The sequence below is a fragment of the Lampetra planeri genome, chromosome 3 (assembly GCF_965212315.1).
Source record: "Lampetra planeri chromosome 3, kcLamPlan1.2.h2, whole genome shotgun sequence".
NCBI lineage: Eukaryota > Metazoa > Chordata > Hyperoartia > Petromyzontiformes > Petromyzontidae > Lampetra > Lampetra planeri.
This window is the reverse complement of record NC_136109.1, coordinates 29,742,298-29,766,678: the sequence shown is the minus strand read 5'-3', so window position 1 is coordinate 29,766,678 and position 24,381 is coordinate 29,742,298. Positions and strand designations below refer to the sequence as shown.

Below are 24,381 nucleotides of genomic sequence, written 5' to 3'. Positions count from 1 at the left end.
ACACTAGGTACTCATTTAAGGCTGAGTCGACCTCGGGTAGGCCCAGGACCCGTTTAAAATATCCGCCAGCCACTGCGCCACCGCTCACTCGTGCCCACGCGTCTACCTATGCGGCTACACACACCTCCATGAAGCTACGCACAGCTTTACGAAGACAAAGATCCCCGTATAGCCTTAAAAGATCGTTGGGGCAAGTGTTGTAAGCGAGCACCTATGAAGGCATGCAAGGCACACGAGGGGTGGGTGTCCAGCACCACGCCCGGCCACCTTTGTGTCCCCAGTGGCGATGTTTACACACAGCACCAGGTGCTCATTTGTGATCGGGTCGACCAACACGCACCTCTAGACGCACCTTTGCCTGACCCCACCCCCACCACCAGCCCCACCCCCGCCGTCCCCCGGCCCTGCGTCACGCGCCCCGTAATTAAATGATAAAAGTGAGTGAGGCGCCGCGCCTGATTGTGCAAATGAAGTGTAAACCCACTTAGCGAGGCAAGTGGCCCCAGATTAATTTCGTGGAGATTTAGGCGGCTTTAAATGAAAGCTGTTGTGTTTTATGACGGGGCTCGAGTGGGGGGGAGGGGGGGTTAAAGCCCGTCGCCCCCCCACCCTTTTCGCCCTCATTAACCCCTCCCCGCGGCCGGGTCCCATCGCCACTTTGAAGCTGGGAGGAGTATGGGGTGAGAGAGGAGGGGAGGGGGTGGTGGGGGCCGCGGTAATTAATGAAACATCACCGTGGGCGTGGTCAGAGGCGGGGCCCGGATCATTATCGTGGGGGGCAGGCCACGCCCCCCCCCTCCTCCCCCCGAGATGAAGGAGCGACATTAATAATGTAATATGGTCACGGCGGCACTCAGGACCCCGCAGCCTCCTCCTCCTCCTCCATGGCATCGCTGCGGGGAGCGTGGGAGCCAGAATAGCCCCCTACCTGCAACCCGACCTGTACCCCTACCTCAAGCTTATCTATAGCCTTACCTGAGCCCTACCTGTACCCCTACCTGAAGCTTACCTATAGCCTTACCTGAGCCCTACCTGTACCCCTACCTGAAGCTTACCTATAGCCTTACCTGAGCCCTACCTGTACCCCTACCTGAAGCTTACCTATAGCCTTACCTGAGCCCTACCTTTACCCCAACCTATACCCCTACCTATACCCCTACCTGTACCCCTACCTACCACATCTCTCTGCCTGTCCCCCGAGTGAATTGCACGCCCCTCCACCCGCATCCCGTCGTCCGCCTGCGTGTCACCTCCGTCCTCCTGCCCGACGTTCCTGCCCCCCGCCCTTCCTGTCTGCCAGTCCTTGCCCCCCCCCCCCCGCAGTAATAGGAATCATCAATGAATTTGCCAGCGTTGTCAATCCACTACTTGTTGAAGACCTCCTCTCGCCGTCTCGGTCATTGTAGTTGTTTGACCATACTCCATCAAGTTGAAAGGGGGAAGTGGGGGCTCCATTAACGATGCAGATGTCACTGATGTTCGCCGTGACCGAGAATCGAACTTTGGACGTGGTGCAGTGCGCTAGCCGCTTCGCCAACTGCTCTACGACCACAACTTACCCCCCAAATACCTTCCCTCCCTTCCCCCTCTCGGCTCGTTTCCGCTCCCTCCGCCCACCCCCAGTCCCGATTCCTCGCTTTAATCGGCGGAACGGGAGCGACGCGTGGGGTGACGTGGCGAGGAGACCCCGTTAATCCGTCACGTGACGTCAATCAGGAGATAGCGAGAGGCCCAGCTAGGAGCGCGGGGGGGGCGGGGGGGGGGGTTCACGCCTCCGCGCCCCCACCTCTCGCTGACCGTCTGCCTAAACTGGACGGTAAAGACCCAGTGACGTTGCTTGCATGCGGGTGCCATCGTGGCCGGACCCAGTGGAGGCAGTCCCTGGGGGAGGGGTCCCAATTGGAATGGGTCCCTAGAGGAGTGACGTGGGCCAGGGTAACATATCGCTCTTGCCGGGGGGGGGGGGTGGGCGGTGGGTGGGGGTGGAATTGGGGTCCATCGTGAGAAAGAGGTCGCCAGTAGGAGACCGCTACTTTCGTGGTTCATGGGAGGCTGGGGGTGGCCCGGGTTGGTGGCACGTGGGATGTATGTGATGCTTGAAAGCGTGGTGAGGTGATTGGGGGGCTGCCTCTACCCCATCCCTGAACGAGGTGGAGTGTTGGATTGGATCGTGTGGGGAAGGGAGGGGGGTGGGCATTGGGGGGCGAGAGAGGCAGGATTCGGGGGGCAGTGTGGGCGATAATAGGGGGTAAGGGGGGGGGGGCAGCGTGGGCAGGGGGTCTCAATCGGCATGCGAGGCACGCGCCTCCGGCAACCCGCAGCCCCCCCGCCCCGGCCCGGCACAGATGAGAATGATTTTTCCATCACGACTCGCGGAGACATGGCGAGCCCCGCCCCCCGCCGTTAGCGCTAACGAGGGGACGAGGGGAGCCCCCCCCCCCCCACCTGCCCCCCCTCCCCCACTCCCATCAGCGCGCGCCGCACGATCCGCTCAGGCAAATTGTTCACGTGCGGAATGAAATGAAGAGAGAAAATGTAAAAACGAGAGACAAGAAATGAAAAGTTTGAGACCTCAATAAAAAATATCTCGATATCCATTCAGAGCCCCCCCCCCCTCCCGCCAGCCCAGACCCCCGCCCCTCGCGCCCCCTGCCGCCCGCCGCTGTCGCGTTTCCCCTCCTCGGGTCTTCACGGAGCCGCCTCGGCACGTGTAATTCCATGTTTCTATGGCGAGGGTAAGTACAATCCACAGGGCAACCGCGATTCGTTGAGCTCCTCGACAAATAGTTATCACCAACGTCTCACTGCTCGCGTTGGTTGTGATGAGAATTGTTCGGCAGCTAACCCGCGGTGAGTGAGCTGGAGCGATACTAATTACAACGCCTGACAATTCTCGTTGGTTTTGTCGGGTGGCTGAGGGCCTTACGACACACATTTGGGCAGATCGTTCCGTGGCCTGCCCCAAAAATCCCATTGCGATTATCGCAAAAACAGATTACAGGAGCTAACTCTATCATTCGTAGACATGGCCATGATTTCGATTTAAAGCTTTCGTGACTGCAGGGATTCATCTTCTTGGTTCTTTCGGTAAAGTCACGTAGAAGGGAAGTAATAAAATAATAAAAATAAAACATAATAAAATGAAATAATTCTCACGACGTTTCGGCTACAACCCAAGCAGCCGTCTTCACCTGAAGACGGCTTCACCTGAAGACGGCTGCTTGCGTTGTAGCCGAAACGTCGTGAGAATTATTTCATTTTATTATGTTTTATTTTTATTATTTTATTACTTCCCTTCTACGTGACTTTACCGAAAGAACCAAGAAGATGGCCATGATTATTATACTCAGCCGAGCTGAGTGCTCACTTCTTTTTCGGGAGGGTCCTGGCAGGGTTTACGCAGTCGGGGGCGATGTTGCTGCCGTTTGTGACCCCATCTGCAGGGTAATATTTTACATTCATGGGTTGGGCAAATGCCGGTTACACGGGTTGTTGTTGTGTTATTATTCAGCTTTATTGTGCTGTCTGTACATTATGTTGTTGGTTGTGCTCTGCCTTTCCCCAGCACGGGTGAGATTAATTGAAAGGTTGTTTTTTTCCCACTGCAGTTTACTCAACATAATTACAGCCACGCATTAGCAATCCTTGCCACCGTAACCATCTCCCGCGACAGATGCCGCGTGTAACGCGCTCGGCTGTCAGACACACAGCGAGTTTACTCTTGCGTGTGATGGTGGCAGCAATGTGCCCAAGAAGTCAATGTCGATGTCTGCTCACCACGACCAGAGGGAGCTGCAGTAGAGAGAGTTCGTGCAGGTTTGCTGTTCCTCCTCCTCCTCCATTGAAGGAGCGCAGACTAAAGTGGTTTACTGTGTGGTCCATAGTTTTGGCTGCATGTCCACAATCGCATGACTTTGGCTCGTCTTAAATGTATCTCTCTACGTTGCTCTACGGATGTCTTTGGATGTCTATGTGTCTCTATGCATTTCTATGGGTCTTTTTGTATATCTCTATAAGTCTATGAGTTTACTATATGGTCGATAGCTTGGGTTGCAGGGCCACAATCGTAATAACACAATAGGTAATTACATTAAACTCTGAAACGGGGAGGTATATTATCTTATTGCTGTCAATTACTCCGGAAATAATTTTGCAAAGCACTGATTTTATAGATAACAGCTATTTAATTATAGCTTCAATTATTATAGAGTGTGTTATGTTAAACAATCAGGAAATAAAATACTTGAGGTGAATTAAATGAGTACCGATAATCAGGATAGTTTGACAAACGGACGATACGATGATAATCGTGGATGTCGCACGGGAGGTTCTATCGGCCAGGACCCTCGCCGCACCGCGGCCACCCCGGCACGGAGACGCGGGGGCCACGTGGGCCGGCGAGTCACGGGGGCCACGTGGGCCAGCGAGTCACGGGGGCCACGTGGGCCAGCGAGTCACGGGGGCCACGTGGGCCGGCGAGTCACGGGGGCCACGTGGGCCAGCGAGTCACGGGGGCCACGTGGGCCAGCAAGTCACGGGGGCCACGTGGGCCAGCGAGTCACGGGGGCCACGTGGGCCAGCGAGTCACGGGGGCCACGTGGGCCGGCGAGTCACGGAGGCCACGTGGGCCAGCGAGTCACGGGGGCCACGTGGGCCGGCGAGTCACGGGGGCCACGCGGGCCGGCGAGTCACGGGGGCCACGTGGGTCAGCGAGTCACGGGGGCCACGTGGGCCAGCGAGTCACGGGGGCCACGTGGGCCGGCAAGTCACGGAGGCCACGTGGGCCAGCGAGTTACGGGGGCCACGCGGGCCTGTGTATAATTGTCCCTGCCTCTATCTCCTCTCCGTAGCTCTGTCTCCCTGTGTTTTGTGAAATCTCCGCGTTGAATCATACGAATTAAACCAAGAACAACTCCCACAGAGTTAGGGGTCCCTTGCCCCCTCCCGTCCTGCCCTTCCTCTGTCGTGGATGAACCCGCGAGCCTCGGCGTTCGCGTACCCCGCGGGTGATGGTGGTTGCGGACAGTGGTGGTGGTTGCGGGTGGTAGTGGTTGCTCATGGTGGTTGGGGTGGTGGTTGCGCATGGTGGTGGTGGTTGCGCTGGTGGTGGTTGTGAATGGCCCCGCGCTGCGCTCGGCTCGGCGCCGCGTCAATGCGAGCGCGCGCAGTTCCCCGCGTGGCACGCGCGCGCGGTGAGATCCTGGAGCGCGCACGGCTCCCCTCCCCATGCAATTGCGCCTCCTGCACCCCCCCCCCCCACCATCCCTTCTAAGCTTGGCCCCCCAATATTTACTCTGCTTCAGCTCTGCTCCCTTTCTCTTCTCCTGTTTTCTCGTGTGCGCTCGGCCTCCTTATCGCTCCACCCTGACCCTTCCTCCTGAACCACCCTGCACCCCCCACCCCCACCTTTGTACCCCCGCTGTCCCCCCGGTTTCTGCGCACCCCCCCCCCCCCAACCAGATAATGTAGCTGAGTGTCGCGCCCCGCGCGCTGCTCCTACCGTGAATGAATGAACGCATTAACGCGGCTCCCGCAGTCACAACACCCGCTCCATCTTCATAAGGGAGGCGCGAGGGGGTGCCGGTGCGGGGGAGAGGGATCGCGGTGAAACGGAGAGAGACAAACACAGAGACAGACAGAGACAGAGAGAGACAGAGAGAGACAGAGACAGAGAGAGACAGAGACAAACCCAGAGGCAGACAGAGACAAAGACAGAGAGAGACAAACCCAGAGGCAGACAGAGACAGAGAGAGACAGAGACAACCCCAGAGGCAGACAGAGACAGACAGAGACAGAGAGAGACAGAGAGAGACAAACCCAGAGGCAGACAGAGACAGAGAGAGACAGAGACAGAGAGAGACAGAGACAGAGAGAGACAAACCCAGAGGCAGACAGAGACAGAGAGAGACAGAGACAGAGAGAGACAAACCCAGAGGCAGACAGAGACAGAGAGAGACAGAGACAGAGAGAGACAGACCCAGAGGCAGACAGAGAGAGACAGAGGCAGACAGAGACAGAGGCAGACAGAGACAGAGAGAGACAGAGGCAGACAGAGACAGAGAGAGACAGAGGCAGACAGAGGCAGAGAGAGACAGAGACAAAGGCAGACAGAGACAGACAGAGACAGAGAGAGACAGAGGCAGACAGAGACAGAGGCAGACAGAGACAGACAGAGACAGAGGCAGACAGAGACAGAGAGAGACAGAGCAGACACACGAGCGGCCTTGGTGAGCTCCCTGGCGGGGAAGAGGGTGAGGAGGAGGAGGATGAGGGGCCGAGGCTGGATTGAGGGGAGGGGTTAGGGCTCCGAAAAGGAGGGGGTGAGGGAAGGCCCCTCCCCTCTCCTGGTAGCCTCCTCCACTCACCTCCTCCTCGCTACCGGGTTTCCAACCGATGCACTACTGTGGGAATCCAGAATGCTGCTCCGAGAAACCGTATTTGCTTTATACAACATTAAACCTGCTCATAGAATCGTAGAATATAACACGGTAATATAGTTTTTTACGGGTAAGTTATAACTTGCACATTGTACTATAGTGGTAGTGCCTTACGCCGACAATCCCCACTCCAAGCCAAGCCGATCATTTGCGAATCCGAGTCTCCAGATCTGCGATTAGAAACGGTGGACGAGGGGGTGCTATGGGAACCCCTCCCACAACTCCGGCTGCCAGAGGTCTTGATCACCCGTTCCTGATCCTGAATCTATGAGTTATGGTGAATAGGTGAGTTGGTGAGCATGGCGAAGGTGGTGAGGATAATGGTGGTGAGGGGGGGGGGTTATGGTGGTAAACGAGTGACCACGGCGAGGGCGATGAGGTGTTGAGGGTGGTGAGTGGGTGAAGGTGCGGAGAGGGTGAGAGTGGTGAGGCAGTGAGGGTCGTGAGAAAGAGGGCGGCGAGGCAGTGAGGGTGGTCAGGAGGTGAGGGTGCTGAGGGGATGAGGGTGCTGAGGGGGTGATAAAGAGGTGACCATGCCGAGTGGGTGAGTGTGGTGAGTGTGGTGAGTGGGGGAGGGAATGAGGGTGGTGAGAGGGTGGAGGTGGTGAGGGTATTGAGGGGGTAAGCGTGGTGAGAGGGAGATCATGACTCGCTTGTCAATCAGAACGTATCAACACCATTGATCGCAACGCGTCCGTGTGTGTTGCGTTTCCCTAGTTCTCCATGTATCTCTCCTTCCCTCTCCCCTATTTCCAGGCAGCCCCTGCTGGGGGATCCAATGCGCAAGTCAGCCTCGCTCTCCCTTTTCTCTCCAACACTCTACCCCCCTCTCTCGAACTCTCCCGTCTCATCCGTCCTTCTCCCGCACTCTCCATCCCCTCCTCCTACCCCCCCCAGCCCTCCCCCTCCCTCCTTCCCCCGGCCCCCGTGACCCCGGCCCTGACCACGGAACCGCACGGGGAAGTTTGACCCCGTGGGTGGGGGGTGATGGGTGAGGAGAGGGGTGAGGGTCGGGGTTAGAGGGTGAGGGGCCAGGGAGGGGCGAGAGGGTAAGGAGACGGGTGAGAGGGTGAGGGGAGGGGTGAGGAGAGAGGTGAGAGGGTGAGGGGAGGGGAGGGGTGAGGAGGGAAGAGAGGGCGAGGGGAGGGGTGAGGGGGCGCGTGCCGTGCGCCGCCGCCGCGGTGATTAAAGAGCGGCGCGCAGAGTGGAGGCGCGCGGAGACGAGCACGAATACACACCCCTATAAAGACAAAGATCCCCACGCTAGCCTTAACAGACTGTTGGGGCAAGAGCTGTTATCGAGAACACATGAAGGCCGACACAGCACACGAGGGGCTGGGTGGTCAACACCACGCCCGACCATCGCTGTCTCTCTAGGGACGATGTTTACACAACGCACCGAGACTAATGTTAGGCTGAGTCGACGTAGAGGAGGCTCAGGACTGGTCCAGATAATCGTCATTGGTGTTGTCAGTATCGTGAGCGGGAATCTAACTCGTAGCTCAGCACGCTAATCACTACACCACCGCTGCCCGCACACCCGTACACACACACGTCTCTACACTCCATTCAAACACCAAACGCACACGTGCACATACACACACACACATATACACACACCCCCACGACTCACCTCCCACACACGCCCCTCCCATACCCACGAACACACCACCACACGCGGCCCAGCCATCCGCGCCTCCCTTATCCGCAAGCTCTACCGAGGAATTGCGGGGGGCTCAGAGGGGATACTTGGGGAACTGATGGGGGGGGGGGGCACAAGGGTCACGGGGAGGGGGGGCGATCACTCGGTGCAGAGGCTCCCGCGGGGCTCGCGGGCCAGAGTCGCGGCGAGAAGCCGTTACCAGGGAAACGGAGCATCACTCGAAGGAGCGGTGCGGGTGGGTGGGGGGGGGCTGTGTGGGTGGGTGGCACGCGTGACACGTGAAAAACGCGTGGGTCACACGTGCCAATGGTTCACACACTGCGCTTCGGACCTGGCCATCTGAGTTCGATTCCCGGCCACGACCAACATCATTGGCGAGTAATATCCCCGAAACAGTCATGGCCTCCCCTAGGTTTTCTTAGCCTTAAATGAATACCTAGTGCGGTGTGTGAACATCAGCTCTGGGGAGACAAAGGCGACGACTGGGCGAGGTTCTAACCACGCCACCACCTCGTGCGCCGTGTCGGCCTTCACAGGTGCTGCTCGCTACCAGGCGTGACTCGCTCCAGCAGGCTGTGTGCGTGGATTTCCTCTGGGAATTTTGAGAAGACTGAACTGGAACTACTCAATAAGACGTGAGAAACGTTTACAAGCACGCCCCTCTCGACAAAGGATCTTGAAACTCACTGAGATTTTTCCTGGAAAAATTGAGGATTATGATGATCTTCTTGGTTCTTTCGGTAAAGTCACGTAGACGGGAAATAATACAATAATAAAAAAATTTATACATAATAAAATGCAATTCTCACGACGTTTCATTGTGAGAATTGTCCTTCAGACGCTGTCTTTCCGACAGACCTGTTCTTCACCTGAGGACGGCTGCTTGCGTTGTGGCCGAAACGTCGTGAGAATTGTATTTTATTGTTTTATTTTTATTATTTTATTATTTCCCTTCTACGTGACTTTACCGAAAGAACCAAGAAGATGTTTATTTCCTGCAGTCACGAAAGCTTTAAATCGAAAAAGATTGTGATGACATCCATTGGTAGGAGAGGAAGGACAGGGCGGATGAAGAGAGAGGGCAGAGAGGGAGGGAGGAGAGGGGCAGGGGGTCGCGGTCCCTCGCCGTCGCGGCTCTCTGCCGCCCCCTGGCGCTCGCGATCGCGCGTTCTCCCTCGGCTCACTCGCCCCCTTGATGGGTCCTTACGCCCCCGAGGTGCCTCTGAGAGTACATTGTCTATACCCTGCGTCCCCTATATCCCATAGACCCCTCTCTCGCTGTGCATCAACGCCTCATTTTATCTCCCTGTGTTGGAGTGTTTGCTATTCAGTGGCCTGAAATAAAATGTTTCGCTCCGGATGACCGCTGCAAAGTATGACATGTTTTGATTTAGTGTGCTGATCTTAAATCTGCATTGACAAATGTTGATACTCCGACTGATGCTCCTGCTGTTGTGGAGTGACTCATGCAGCCAGCTAAGGCTGCAGGGTTTGGTGGTACATGTTTTTTATGTCGTTTATTGTGAAAATTCGGTCAACGTTCCTATGATCACTGTTACATTGCTTTTATGGCTTTATTTTGGTGATTTCGAAAAGTTTTTTGGTTTGGCCATGTTTGTTTGTTGTCTTGTGGTTGTTGTTGTTGTTGTTTGACTTGCATCCCACTGGGATTTTTGCACACAGTGTTGGTGTACGGTGCTTTTTCTTCAATATTTTCCTGTCTTTTCTTGGATTATCTATTTGCACATAGTCACATTAAGATGTTTTCTTGTTCATGTTTTTGTTTTTTGTTTGTTGCAGTTGCACCCGATTCAAGAGCCGAATGGCTCACAAGGCTCTACCTAATAAATGAACTTGAACTTGAGTCTCCGTCTCTCTCTCTGTCTCGGTGTTGCCCCCGCGTGTCGTGTCCTGGGGTTGCATCTGTTTACTGAAAATTACCCTCACGCGATGGTCACGGAGGGTAATAAATGTGACCATTAAATTCGCGTCACGTGCCGTGGCCAATTCACCCCGGAATGCGGCCAGATCGCATCAGATCCTCAAAGCTAAGCAGGCGTTCAGCCTGGATAGTACTTGTGATCGGTGTTCACTCTGCACTGTCGAGAAATGCAATGTGGCACTGTACTTCCCTCCCACGTCTATACACCCCGCCAGAAGCAAACCCGCGCCGAGGCAGCGTGGTGAAGTATCGCCAGGTGACGCGCACTCAGCCCAAAGCCGGAATCAGCCCATCATCGTCGCCATCTCTTTCTGGTCGATAAAAGCCCTTCCACCGTTTATCAATCGTGGCTGTGTCGAGTGGAGTTTACACCACTGGCTCGTGGTGAGGAGGGGGAACGAGGATCTCTAGTTGTTGTTGGGGCGATGCAGTTACCGGTCAAAGCTTTGCTAAGCCAATTGAGTTACCGGTGCTCGCGTTGCTAGGGCCACGATGTTGTTGTCGTTGACGCGTTGCTACGGAGATGGCGCCGACCGACGGCACGCGGGCAGGGTCCAGTTGGGTGCAGGTGAGCAGGTGGGGGGCGAGAGGGAGGGGCCAGGGGCGGGGCCACGGCCAGGGGCGGGGCCACGCCCTGTGGTCACGTGGTCCAGCACCCCCACCCCCCACCCGCCATTTCGGACCCCCCGGGGCCGCTCTTCGCTCCGTCTCCACTCGCTCCGTCTCCCCGCGCCAGCTGCTCCGCCATGGCGCAGATCGACGAGAACCCCTTCGCGGACCCCGTTCTCAACCACCCCTTCCAGGTGCGGGATACCCCCTAAGGTCGCGCGGGTTCTTGAGACCGCGTCGCGCTGGGGAATCGTTCTCGCCCGGTTGCGCTGCGGGGAAAGCGCCTTCCGGGCGGCAGCCAAGGCAGGCTGAGGGTGGTGCGGGTTTCGAGGCCACGGGGCGGAATGCGGAACCGAGGAGCGAGGGTTGAGACTGAAGGAACCTCGTGCAGGGGACCCGGGCGAGGGGATCTGTGGGCCCCAGGCAAGGAGGTCCGGGCTTGGCAGTGGGCTGGAAGCTTTGGGAGAGAGAAGCCTGGGCCTGGAAGAGGGGGCAGTGAGTGAGTGTGACGGGGTGGTGTGTTTACAGAGTGGGGTGTCTGACAGGGCGCTTCTGTGAGACGGGGGGGGGGGGTGTGAATGTCGCCAGTGGGGAGACAAACACGGCCGGGGCGGCACATGGCACAGCAGCCCTCGTGTTCCGTTCGTCCGTAATAATTACGCAGCATTTTGCCAAACAATATTTGTAGGCTTGGTCGTGAGTGATAAGGTGGCGTGTGTGTTTGGGTGAGATAAGGTGGCGTGTGTGTGTTGTGTGATGGTGTGGTTTAGGGTAAGGTATGCGAAAAGTCGTAGTGTGACGGGGGAGGGTGTGCAATAGGATGGCATTAATGTGTGGAAGATGCTTTAGTGGGTGTGTGTAGGGGTGTTTCAGCGACTGGTGACGTGGAGCTCTGAGGGATGGGTGTGCTATGGGTGCGCTATGCGCCTGTTGTGTATAATAGGGGATCGTCAACAGCACTCGTTTGACAACTCGAGCTTAAATGGGGAACTTGCTCTTTTGTGTGCAACATTATGTCGTGGCGAGGCCTGTGTGGGATGTGTGCGAGCCTCCCCTAAGTTGACTCATCCTCACGTGAATACTCGGCAGGGTGTACAAACATCGCCACTGGGGAGACAAAGCCACAACCCCCCCCCCCCCCACAGGTGCAGCAGGCCACCCGCCCTCCCTCGTGTGCCGTGCCGGCCCTCATAGGGGCTCGCTACCAGCACTTGCCCCAACTGTCATTTAAGGTTATACGGGGGGTCTTTGTATTTGTGTGTTGGCGTGTTGTGTTTGTGTCACGTTTGTCCATGTCTGGGTGTGTTTGGGAAAGTGTGCGTAAGTATATAAATGTTGTTTTTGTGTATTGGTGAATGTTTGTGTAATTGTAAAAGTGTTTATTATGTGTGGGCGTGGTATTGTTTTTGTTGCAGTGAGGGCATGGGTGAGTTACTCTGTTTTGGGGACACGGGTTAGAGTGTCGGAGTGCGTCTTAGTTTTTCTTCTTGAGTGTGCCGACGTTTTTAGTGTGTAAGTATGTTTGTGTGTTGGTTATATTTGAGTTTAACACTGTCTGTGTCAATGTAAGTCGGTGTGTCTGGGCATGTTTCCATGAGTATGTTAGTGTTTATGTGTTTTTGAGTGCACTGCCTTTCATGGCTTGCTAGGCAGATGGAATGTTTTGGTCCATGCGTGTCAGGGTGTCTTACGTTTATGTTAATGTTTTATTGAGTGTATTAGTGTGTCCGTGTGTATGGGCGTGCGAGTGCTGGATGATGCTCAGCGATGCGTCTCGTTGCTAGGACCCTGCTGTGACCCAGGTGACCGACTCCTCCAACCGAGGCCTCACAGAGTACAACCCGTTCGCCTCTGATGACTTTGGCCGACAGGTGAGACCCGCACCAGCTATCCCCGCTATCCCATCGGCTCGCGGTGACCCCAGTGGGACCCCCTCATCTAAACCATGGTGAGAGGGGCACTCCCAGTGAGACGAGGCCCTTGAGACAACAACGGGGAATGCCCCTGGATCTGCCACAGTGCCGGTAACCCTGGGCAACCTCCCGTCTCTGGCTACCGTGCCCAGAAACAAGTCCCGAGTGTAACCGGGAGTGCGGGTAACCGAGGTAACCTGGTGTCCTGCTCTGGCAATTGCAGTGATTTGCCGTGGCGATGGCTTTTGATGGAAATTGTAGGGCTATGTGGCCCATCGTTGGTGAGGGTCATGATGATGAGAGTGGTGGTGATAGTGTGGATGATAGACAGGGTTATGGTGCAGGTGAGGGTAATGGTGAGAGTGGTGGTGATAGTGTGGATGATAGACAGGGTTATGGTGCAGGTGAGGGTAATGGTGAGAGTGGTGGTGATAGTGTGGATGATAGACAGGGTTATGGTGCAGGTGAGGGTAATGGTGAGAGTGGTGGTGATAGTGTGGATGATAGACAGGGTTATGGTGCAGGTGAGGGTAATGGTGAGAGTGACGGTTTTGGCATAGCAGTGACCGTCTCTTTTTGGCTGCGATGGCCATGGATGAGGAGGCCACAGGACCCGGAGAAGCAGCTGAGCTGGGGTGGTGAATTTCCAGTGCAACACAATCCAAAAACTACACGGTTCTCATCTTGTAGCTACACACGCACAGGCTCCATGAGCTTGAAAAATATTACTTTAAACTTCCAAAAAGATGCCATCCCTTCAGTACCCAGGCCACTCTTGCAACTGAGATGATCTTCCTGGTCCATTGGGTTATAAACTAGTTAAAAACATTTAATTTCAGTTGAATTGATGTTAGGGTGAAGTGTGATCTGTGGATTTCAACATCAATGCGGTGATGTCACTGAAGCTTGTGCTCTGCTTGTGCAATCAACCTCTCCTTTCAAGACTTTTTAAAACATCTTCAAACGAAGGTTTACAGCAGTGTCAGTACAGCCTGGAGCGCACAGCCTAGGTGTGTAAATACCAAATATTTTTTGGGTTCTGAGATTGAATCTTTGTCTTGCTCCTCTGCCCCTTGGCCCAGCATCAACAGCGGCCGGTAGCTGTAAAGACTAACAGCTGCTGCTCGGAAAAAAAATCTGCAGCCAATCCAAATTTTTGTTTGGGGGCCTTAGAGGCGAAGCAATGTGCACGGTAAAGGGCACGACATACCCATGCGTGTGGACAGGAAGGCGGAGCGAGAGAGATAGGATTAGGGGTTGTGATTGGCTGACGAATGACGTCCCGCGTGACCCCACCGGCAGTGCTGTCACCTGTGAGGGGGGTTGCGTAATTGATGGGGGAGGGGAGGAGATGGGGCAGGGAGTGGCGGCGTCACCGCTCGTGCCACGTGGCACCACTCCCCACCGCAACCACTTCCCACTCACCTCGTTTTCCGTCCTGGATCCTCACCCCGTTCCCCCTCAGCACCACGGCACGACCCCTGTGCTCTCTGTGCCATTCATTTCCGTGTCTATCCCAGGCACAGTATAAAGGTTCCTGTGAATGTCACGTGATCAGACGAAGTTATGTCTAAGTTAAAACATAGGTGCTCAAGGAAGCTCGAAGTAGTTTGATCTAAATCTCGAATGCTGACGTCAAATTGAGCCATAGAAAGTCTTCAGCCACCATTGGAGGAGTTTTATTAATCAGAATTGTATCAATACATTGGCACTTGTAAATTATATATTTGTAAAAGTGACAACCTTGTTGGGTGGTGGAGGAGTAATGGGAAGGATTTTCCCATAAAGCTCCCACCACGCGGCCCAACCCAAAATATGGGTGCAAAACATGTCCCTTCGGAGCCCTCGCAGCAAGCAGTGCACCACCTCGCACTTGCCAATCCGACCGATGGTAGTAGTGGTTAAGCGGCGTGCTGCCGATCTCCAAACCCATTTTACCACTTACCGATTTCCAAAGCAAAACTTGTCAGCATATTTTTCTTTTATTAAATGAGAGCAGCAACATTTGCCTAAAAAAATCGGTATGTAGTTTAAAGGTGGGATTACAACCCGGCAAGGCACTGCTTTGTATATCAGAGGGGCTAGCGAATGTTTTTTATTTATCTGGTGAGGTGGGACATCTCGTTGTGCAAGGGTGTCCAGGGTGTCGATTGTCACGTACAAAGCAAACGCGTGATGGCGTGATGACGACGCGTGTGTTAAACCTATAACTTACGCCCTGTGCATTTACACAATGGGTAAACTATGCCACGTGGTGTGAGAGAACAGCATCAGCCCCAGAGAGCACTACAGAACTATTTTAGAAGTCTGTTCACTTGCCTCTCATCCACACGGATAAAGCTACCAAATAAATTGTTGGACAACACGCATCCTTAACAAAACTGTTCGTTCGCAAAACTAAAAATCCCATCAGCCACATAGCGATCGGGGAGTTCATAATTTCAGCAGCATCGGTGTAACGCAGGTAAACTCAGGTGATGCTGCATCTGCCAAAGCTGCAGTAGCGTCTGCATATTTACGTTGTTACTTATATTCTCCATAATGACGCTTCACGATTGGCATCTTCTGATGAAGCTGCTCCGCTGTTTTCCAATCCAGCCAGGCCCGGTCTTGCATGGGATGCGGCCCCCTTACCTGTCCGGGGGGAACCCACGTCGCCCCCCTACCCCCCCACTTTGTCCCGAGTAGCCCACGTCTCATTGCTCCACATGCACATACGGGAAACCAGACACCGCGGTGTTAGCCGGCGCCAGGCAGAACAACAAAACTCCTTCACTCGCAGCGCGTGGACACCATTACGGGAGAAACGGACACACGCAGGTGGGGATGGATTCCGTGATGAAAGCCGAGCTCATGAGGGGTGCCTACCTCGAGCTCATCCCTCCATCCTCGGGGGTCCCGGCCCCCTCACCCGCTCTCCCCGTGAGCTGAGTGGCGTTACTCATACTATCGCGGTCCGGTGCTGTCATGGCACCGACTGATAAAAGCACTTTTTTCCCCGAGGGGCAAAGGCTGAAGGTGATGTTGGAGCGGTGATTCATCGCACACCGGCCGGCATGTGCAACTGTGGTGACACCACAGCTTACACAGCCGTGTGTATTTGTGAAGGTGGTGTGTGTTAAGTGTGCCTGCTGTGTGGTTTGTGTAACACCTGTGTGGTACGTGTATTGGGTGCAGCTGTATTCTGAGTGTGTGCAGTGTGGATTTATTACTCTGAGACGAACATCTCTTTTGCAACAATGGGTTTGCAGGTGCCTTCAAATACAGTTCGTCTGCGTGTGTGGATGTGTTCTTGTGCACATATCCGTGTGGCTATGTGTTCACATACAGTACCGTATACCCGTTTGTGCGTGTGCGCGCATGGCTGTGTATGCGTGCCCGCGTGTACCAATGTGCGCCCATGTGAGTCTGCGTGTTGGAATGTGTCGGTCGTGTGTCTATGTCCGTCAGCTTGTGCATGGGTCTGCATGTCCACGTGCATCTACGTGTGTGTATGTAAAGCGTCCCTGTGTGTGTGTGCAGATCAACTCCACGGTGCCCGTGGGGCCAGCAGGAGCCCCTCCACTGGCATCGCAAACCCAGCCGGCCGTGATGCAGCCCACCGAGGAGCCCCCCACCTTCCCAGCGCAGTTGCCCTCCCAACAGGTGCCCTCCTCCACCCTCGACACATCGCACAGGGAACCTCCTCCCATAGCCCCTCCCATCCACCGTCCTGTCTCATTCCGAGAACGCGTCCCACCGGCCTGGCAGGTTTGCGCCGCCGGCGCCGCAGCCGGTTTTGTTGGCAAAGCAAACGGGCAGAGTCGACGTGAGGACGCAAGTGCCTTCGTGTGTGCGTGCGCGCCGTGGTGGTATGACGTGTGCGCACGTGTGCGTGCATCGTAGCCAGAGGGCGAGGTGAGGCGCCCTTGAGGAGGGAGGGGCTCGGAGCAGTCGTAAACACTGGACAGGACTGGGGTGGTGGGGGGCACCTAGCACAGCAACAGGACAAGACAGCACTGCACTGTCAGCACAGCAGCAGGACGGCAAATCACGTCGTCGGTACTTTTAGTATTCGCGCCATTGTTAAAGCGCAACGCTATAAAGAGAGAAGGCACTGCTGTGGTTCGTAGACACAGGTTGCAGTGAGTTGCCAGTAGAGGGCGGTGGTGGCTCTGTGCTTCCAGTTGAGTTTACTGCACACACAACACAACTGCTTGCAGTATCCCCTGCGCATTGGTCAGCATTAAGTTGCTACAATGCTGTGCTGAAACTGTGCCTGGAATCTTGTTTCCCTGCTGCATGATGCCATAGTACAGGGAGGTGCTGAACCCTGCTGCAGCATAGCAAGCGTGCGTGGGCTGCAGGGGCCTTAACGGGGGGAGGGTTCGTTTTGCTGCTCAGGGAACTACCATGACCAGTGTGATGATCACATGACCACGGGCAGTCAGAACGTCTGACTGCCCCCTGCTGCAAAGGAAACCTCGATTCCTGGACACAGATCTGGGCCCAAGACAGCAGCATGCTACAAATTCAGAGTGGCAGCGCAATGGTGACACTTGTGCCTCGAGGCAAGAAGTTGCTTAGTCCGATGCCTAACTTGGGCGCCATTTTGTGGGCAGTTTGTGTTCTCTCCCCCAGTTCTGCATGGGGTTTCTTTGGGATCTCCCGCTTCCTCCCGAAGCTAAGATGAAATACAATGTAACTGGTATTGGCCAAACATCCGAAAGCTGAAAATGTTACCTTACAAATGACTGAACTGGGATTACACACATCAGCATCACTCCCCCCTGTGAAAACCCGTCAGGAACCTCGTGAAAAGAGGCTTGAGACTCAGCGAGGCTTTTCTGGGTACACAAGTGTAGTAGTAGTAGTAATAATACTGTAGCGTGCATGGGGGAAACGCACATCCAGATGCAGGTTTCAGGCCAGTGTTGAGACGTCCCGGTAGCGGCGTGCGATGGTGGTGCGTGGCGGTGGTGCCAAGTGCCCCCGTGTCTCCGTCTCGCTCGTGCGTACAGATGGGCAGCGCCATCACCGCCGATCTGAAGCGCCAGCAGGAGGAGCTAGAGCGGAAGGCGGCCGAGCTGGACCGGCGCGAGCATGAGATGCAGGGGCACAACTACAATGGTGACGTGACACGAGCTCGCGCAACATGTGCACACGACACACCCGCACGTACACGTTCATGCTGAGGAGATGGTGGCACTCTAGTACTCGTCGTCCTGAAGCAATTTGGAATCGGAGCAAACACAATCACCCCGTTGCAGAAGAAATTCAACAGAGTGCACAGACATCATCAGTCTTTATTAAAATAAAATTTCCAGTAACTAAGGTTTGAGGATACATACACGATGCGCACGTGTGCATTACACGCACGTACACACACGCTTGCGCTCGCTCATGGGCACTGTGCACGTGACGGTGATTGCATTCGTGTGTGTGCGTGCGCTTTCATTCGTGTTTGTGAACAGCACGCAAGAACAACTGGCCACCCCTGCCAGCCAAGTGCCCCGTGGGGCCCTGCTTCTACCAGGACTTTGCAATAGACATTCCTCTCGACTTCCAGCGCACGGTGCGCATCCTCTACTACATGTGGATGTGTGAGTGGCACATGCACCGCCCGCTCATCCAGCCAGCCAGCGTCCACCTACCTGAGCAACACGCCCACTGCTGGCCACCTCATCGTGCGACGAAGTCTTGATTCAGCTCTTTATGAATATCAGCATTAGAACATCCCACCTCCTAACTTCTGCCAGAAACACCATCCTCTACCTCATACATTCTGCCTCACCCGCTCTCCCTCACCCATCGTCTCTCCGTCTCCTCCTTCCACTGTATCTCTTTCAACCCCTCTCCTTCTTACCCCGAGTCCCTTTAGTTTGTGTGTATCACTGTGCCCCTCCCCTTAACGGCATGCGGTTAGGGGCACCGTGCCCTCTACTGTGACCCCCTCTCCGGTGGTGGTGTTGGAGACAATTGTGACGTTCAAGTGCCTGTTGTTGTGTCCGTGAGATAACGGGATTGAGAGCCACTGCAGGGTGCATCGTGGGGGTCACTGCTGACCCTGTTGCTGTAGTGATGGGAGAGGTTTTGTTACCATGGCATCTGACTGTGCCATACTGAGTGAGGGGTGGTTACTGTGGAGAATGGCAATGTTATTTTGGTGAGCAAAAGTGGTGAGATGCTTTCATTAGTGGGCGACAGCGGTGTTTAGGTGGCGAGCAATAACAGTGATGGAGTTGCTATGGTGAGTGGTGGCATTTGCCGTTGTGTGTGATGGTTGTTGTTGCCATGGAGATCTACTGCGTTAAACTCAATTTTGGGCAGTTACGGTTGCCATGGAGAATGATGGTGTCAATGCCGTGGTGATGACGACGACGACGGTGTCCCTTCTCCCCAGTCCACTCCATCACGCTATTCCTCAATGTGCTCGGCTGCCTCGCCTGGTTCATTGTCGACGCCTCCAAGGGCGTGGACTTTGGACTGTCCATTGTGTGGTTCATCGTGTTCACGCCGTGCTCCTTTGTCTGCTGGTATAGGCCGGTCTACAAGGCGTGCAGGTACGTGTCTGGCTCGGTGCGGGGCCCGAGCGCGGCCACGGGGCCCCTTCACCGCCCTGTTCTCCCTCACTGGTGGCGGTCGCTTCTCCAATAATGCCACGGTGGCCCCCTGAGCCCAGCGACTCCTTCCGTGCTCTGCTGCTCGCCGAGGCATCCGCCGGCTCGGGCTGCGTTGTCGCCGTCTTTGTGCTGCGTTTTTCACTCTCCGTCTGTGTCTCTCCTCACCTCCCCAAGCCCCTGCCTCCTCCTCTCTCATCGCATCTCCCTTATTTCTGCATTCTCCTGTATATACACGCATGGTCTCCTCCTCTTCTTCCTCTTTTATATCCTCCATTACTCATCTCATGCTCTCCTCTCTTCTCCTCCTCTAGTTGCATCCCCCTGTCTCCCCTACTTTTGTTTCTGCACCCTTCTTCTTCCCCTGTTACGGCCATCTTCCTGTCTCCCCCACCTTGCCCTTCCTTTCCTCCTCTTCCCTCCCTCCCCTGCCCCCTGATACCCTGCCCTCTCGGGCCGCAGTTCACGCAGTCACGCTGGTGCTGAACATGCTGGGCTACCTGGTGTACTTCTGCCTCAACCCGAACAAGGGAATCTCCTTTGGCATCTCCATCATGTGGATGATCCTCTTCATCCCCTGCTCCTTCACTTGTTGGTATCGACCCATTTACAAGGGCTTCAGGTAATGCCCGCCTCCCCCCACCCCCCCATACATCTCCTCCCACAGTTTCCCCCCCCCCCCGGTCCCCTTGACCGCTCCCACGCGTCTTCTCTCGCTCCTCTTGGGTTGCATTTTGTTATCCTCTGTGGTTGATTCGGGAATTTGCGTGCCTCCATCTCAAATGCGCTCTCAGCTTTCACGCTCGCGGCGCTAGTGCTTGCTTCATGGCGATGGTGTCTGTGAAGATTGAGAGATTCCTCCGCTCAAAAATCGTGCCAAGGTTACGTGTAGGTTAACGGAGCCAACGAGAATGTCGAGATGAGACTGAATAAACGAGAAACAATACAAACTGGATGGTTAATAAACAAGACCAAAGAATAGATTATTGAGTTAAATCTCCACCCACAATCGTAACAATTTATTTTGCTCAGTCGGTGTTAGCCGATGAGGTCATGACAGGTTTATTTTTTCCTTCCTGTTGCTCTATGCCCCTGTGCCGTTCCCATTATGCTGTAATGTTCACTGCTGCTTCCTTTATTTAGGGCGATATTGGCACATAAAATAAAGATTGATTGATGGAGCCGCTCTTCAGTCGGAAGGTTGCGAGTTCAAATCCTGATTGGGAGGTTGACTCGGCTCATGAACCCTCTGGGGATTGTATAATTAGCACCACGAAGTGGAGAAGTCAACAGTGGTTGCCCACTGGATAGACTCGCCCGACCAAAGGAATGTGGAATTTCCACAACTGGCTCAGGGCTGTAAATAGGAGGTCCGCACCGCCTCAATGCTTATTTGAACAGGAAATGACTGGCTATGAATAGAATCACGCAGGGCTACTCGGTTATTTATTTGTGCGGCAGGTTAGCGGCATCGTGGTGTAACACAGTGCTGTAACACTTGCCCCTCGTAGCAAGAAGGGACTGTTTTCCGGCTCAGGGACCTTTCTACACGGAGTTTGTACATTATCCCCCTGGTCTGCATGGGTTTCCTCCTGGATCTCCGGTTTCTTCCCATAGCTAAAAAAAAACATACTATGTAACTGGCATTAGCCAAACATTTACAATGCTTAAAATTACCCTACAAATGATTAATTTTGGATGAATTACACATCGCAGCAATATCGCTCCCCACTGTGACAATTTAGCAGGACCCATCTGAACAAGTGGCTTGAGGCTTGGTTCCTCAGTAAAGTGTAAAAATAAAATAAACCGATGTGCATGTCTTGTATGCGGGGACATTACCGATGTGGGCGTGCCTCGCGTTAGCACTCGCGCTTGTCGCTCTCATTCTTGTGGTTCTATTGTTACTTATTTATTTTCCCCGTGCCCCCCTCCCCCCATGTCTCGGCAGGAGTGACAGCTCCTTCAACTTCTTCCTCTTCTTCTTCATATTCTTCGCTCAGTTCGTAGTGCACGTGCTGCAGGCTGTCGGCATCCCAGGCTGGGGAAACTGGTACACAACAACAACAACAGCCACCATTCGGTGGTGACGTCACCGCAGTGCTTGTGCCAGGATAGGTGCACTTTTAGGCCTTCAAGTGAAATGTGGAAGGCTCACCGCTGCTGGCAGAATGTATTGGAACAGACCTGGGTGTTATGGTTAGACTGACTGGGAGGACTGGCAGATGCATCATCTGTGCTCCCCACTGTCCACAAACTTGGCCATAGCTATCCCAGCCACCTAAGTAAAATTATTGGCTATGACTACATTATTGGCAAGGGGTAACTGATCCTATCATCGACCTTGCATAGGTAGACTCAGCCTTGATTGAGTACTTGGTACGGTGTGTGAGCATCAGCACTGGGGAGACAAAGGCAGCCAGGGATTGTGCTGGCCACCCACCCCCTCATGTGCTTTGCCGGCCTTCATAGATGCTACTCACGGCACTTGCCCCAAAAGTCTGTTTAGGCTACATGGGGGGTCTTTGTGTGTGCCTGTCTTCACCAGTGGATGGATCTCCACGATCGGAGCATTTTCATCGAACATCGCCGTGGGCGTCATACTCTCCATCATCGCCGTCATGTTCACCGCCTCGGCCGCCCTCTCCCTCATCATGCTGAAGAGGGTATGCACCATTCTGTGCACGCACAAACGTATACACAAACACATTCCCATACACTCGTTTACTTACATACACACAATCACGTGCATACAAAGGCATATACATTCACACACACACACTCGCACACATCCAAATATATTCATATACATGCACACACTTAACACACCTGCACCCACACCAGCACAAAATAAGACGCACACGTGCCCACCCTCTACCACACCCTGCACCACATGAGTATTGTTGTCAGTATTGTGCACACACGTAAGCACACGCACACCTTCACCCGCGTGTACTGCGAGCTGCCTCCAGTGACATTGCATGTGCGTGTGCCAACATGTGCATGTATCCGTGTGCGTGTCTTTGTGGGGAGTGGTGATGTAGTGGTTAGTATGCTGCACTACAAATCTAATTACCCGAGTTCGATTCCCACTCATGGCCACCACCAACACCAGTGACAATTATCTGAACCGGTCCTGGGACTCCCCTAGGTCATCTCAACCTCAAAATGAGTACCTGATACGGTGTGTAAACATGACTACTCGGGAACTGGCCACACTCCCTCCTCGTGCGCCGTACCGGCTTTGATAGGTGCTCGCTAATAGCACTTGCCCCAACAGTCTGTTTAGGCTATATGGGGGATCATTGTTTCGTCTTTTTTTTGTCTTTTTTTTTTGTCTGCGTGTGTGCAGGTGCACTCTATGTACCGACGTACAGGCGCCAGCTTTGAGAAGGCGCAGCAGGAGTTTGCACAGGGCGTGTTCACCAACCGCACGGTGCAGAACACGGCAGCCAATGCCGCTGCCGCCTCCCTGCGCGACCCCATGTGATCCTCTCGTCCCTTCGCTCTGCCCCCACATCTGGACCCCCCCTGCCCTCCACTCCCAACGACCCCGACTGCCCCTTCTGGCCCCCGCTGGAGGTCGTGGGGCAGCGGCTGCCGGCATGAAGCTGAGAAGAGTGCGCGGCACCCCTCCTGGCACGCGGCGTTTTGTTACACTCGCTCGCGCACTCGCACACACCAATCACGCACATCATCTTGAAAACGCACACATGCACAAACACACACCACACAAGCACACACCATCACACACAAGCACAGACCATCGCACACACAAGCGCACACCATCGCACACACAAGCACACACAAGCACACACCAACGCACACCATCGCACACACCATCGCACACACCATCGCACACACAAGCACACCATCACACACACAAGCACACCATCACACACACAAGCACACACCATCGCACACACAAGCACACACCATCGCACACACCATCGCACACACCATCGCACACAGACAAGCACACACCATCGCACACACAAGCACACACCATCGCACACACAAGCACACACCATCGCACACACTCGCGCGCGTGAGCACACGTCGCCCCTTGTTCACCGTGCAGAAGCTGTGGATCGTGCGGTGCCATCAGCGCTGCCCTCTGTCTGCGGGGTCGCATTTGATCATGTCTGCCTTCGCTTTCTTATTTAACTTCCTCGCTGCTCTTTCGATGGACGCTGAGCCGCAACCACAGCACGGACGTTGCACCCCACGTCCCCCCTGCCCCCGCTGCCTCTCGGCCTGGGAACGACCCCGGCGGCTCTTGTGTTCCGTGGGGAATCTGGGGGTTGCCCAAACTCGGGGAATGCCACCCTTGTTGATACGTGCTGCAGACGACGGCCCCGCGATGTACACGTGCGTGTGCGATCGGGATGACAGGATGGGGGGGGAGGTGGGCCCTGTGGAAACCACTGCGTATGCTGTCTCGTTTTTCCTGTTTGCCTTTTGTGTTGTCACCTTCTGTTCGGGGTCATTTCGCGCCACCCTCCATCTCGAGCGCGGGAGGGCCCGTGACTCTGGCCAGGGTTCCCCGGGTCCTCCCCAGAAGCCCCCCCCCCCCCAGAGGGGAGACGCGTGCACTTTGACGTGACGTGTGTGTGTGATTGGGGTGGCGCGTTTGTCCCCGCCGCGTGCGCTCTTCGTTGGTGGTGCGGGGAGCCGGCGGTGCCGTGAGTGTGTGCGGTGTCTCCCTGTGTGCGGTGGCGGTTACCAATAGGCCGCCCACCATGGTTGGACACTGGTTGGTGTACAGTGTATCGGAATTTGAAGGGCTGGTGTAATGAAATTGTTCATGTAAAAAAAAAACATTAAAAGTTTATCATACGTTTTACACGCTGCTCGTGGCTGAGAGTGCAGAGGTGGAGTTGCGATTTACTCCTGCGAGATGTATGGGGGGGAGGGAGGGGTGAGACGGGAGGTGAGTGGAGTGTTGAAGGTGGGGAGGGGGTTTAATAATAATTTATAGAGCGCACATTTCACGACGCATTGTTCCAAACCCCAGATACGCAGAGCCAGAGCTCAAAGTGCCTCCCTCGTAGGCCAGCCTGAACGAGGGCGAGAGCCTTAAGCTGCTGCTTGAAGGTGGGTGATGCTGGGGCAGCTCCAGAGAAACGCCACTCAGAAGGCAGTACAGCAAGTTGATAAAATTCGCCCGTTTCCATCTGTAGGAATAGTATTGCCCCTTGCATGCTTGGGTTTTCTC

The 24,381-nt window shown here is 54.8% G+C and overlaps 1 protein-coding gene across 2 annotated transcripts; it reads left to right on the top strand.

Moving 5' to 3' along the window:
* Window positions 1–10,693: 10,693 nt before the first annotated feature.
* On the top strand, window positions 10,694–24,009 carry LOC144717253 (secretory carrier-associated membrane protein 1-like). Of its 2 annotated transcripts, none has more exons than XM_078592662.1 (9): window positions 10,694–10,845; window positions 12,436–12,522; window positions 16,087–16,209; window positions 17,565–17,673; window positions 18,018–18,146; window positions 18,947–19,106; window positions 21,115–21,216; window positions 21,712–21,829; window positions 22,516–24,009. In XM_078592662.1, the coding sequence occupies exons 1-9, from the start codon at window positions 10,789–10,791 to the stop codon at window positions 22,651–22,653; spliced, it is 1,023 nt and encodes a 340-aa protein (XP_078448788.1). In that variant the 5' UTR covers window positions 10,694–10,788; the 3' UTR covers window positions 22,654–24,009. The 2 variants fall into 2 exon arrangements, with proteins under 2 accessions (XP_078448788.1, XP_078448786.1); XM_078592660.1 differs by lacking the exon at window positions 18,947–19,106 and adding an exon at window positions 19,626–19,785 and having other exon boundaries at window positions 10,704–10,845.
* Window positions 24,010–24,381: the final 372 nt, after the last annotated feature.

Excerpts from the sequence above, each read along its gene's own strand:
- LOC144717253 (XM_078592662.1), top strand. The coding sequence starts at position 10,789 with ATGGCGCAGATCGACGAGAACCCCTTCGCGGACCCCGTTCTCAACCAC. Across the intron at positions 16,210-17,564 it reads CGCAGTTGCCCTCCCAACAG|ATGGGCAGCGCCATCACCGC; the intron begins GTGCCCTCCTCC and ends TCGTGCGTACAG. Across the intron at positions 21,830-22,515 it reads CCCTCATCATGCTGAAGAGG|GTGCACTCTATGTACCGACG; the intron begins GTATGCACCATT and ends GCGTGTGTGCAG.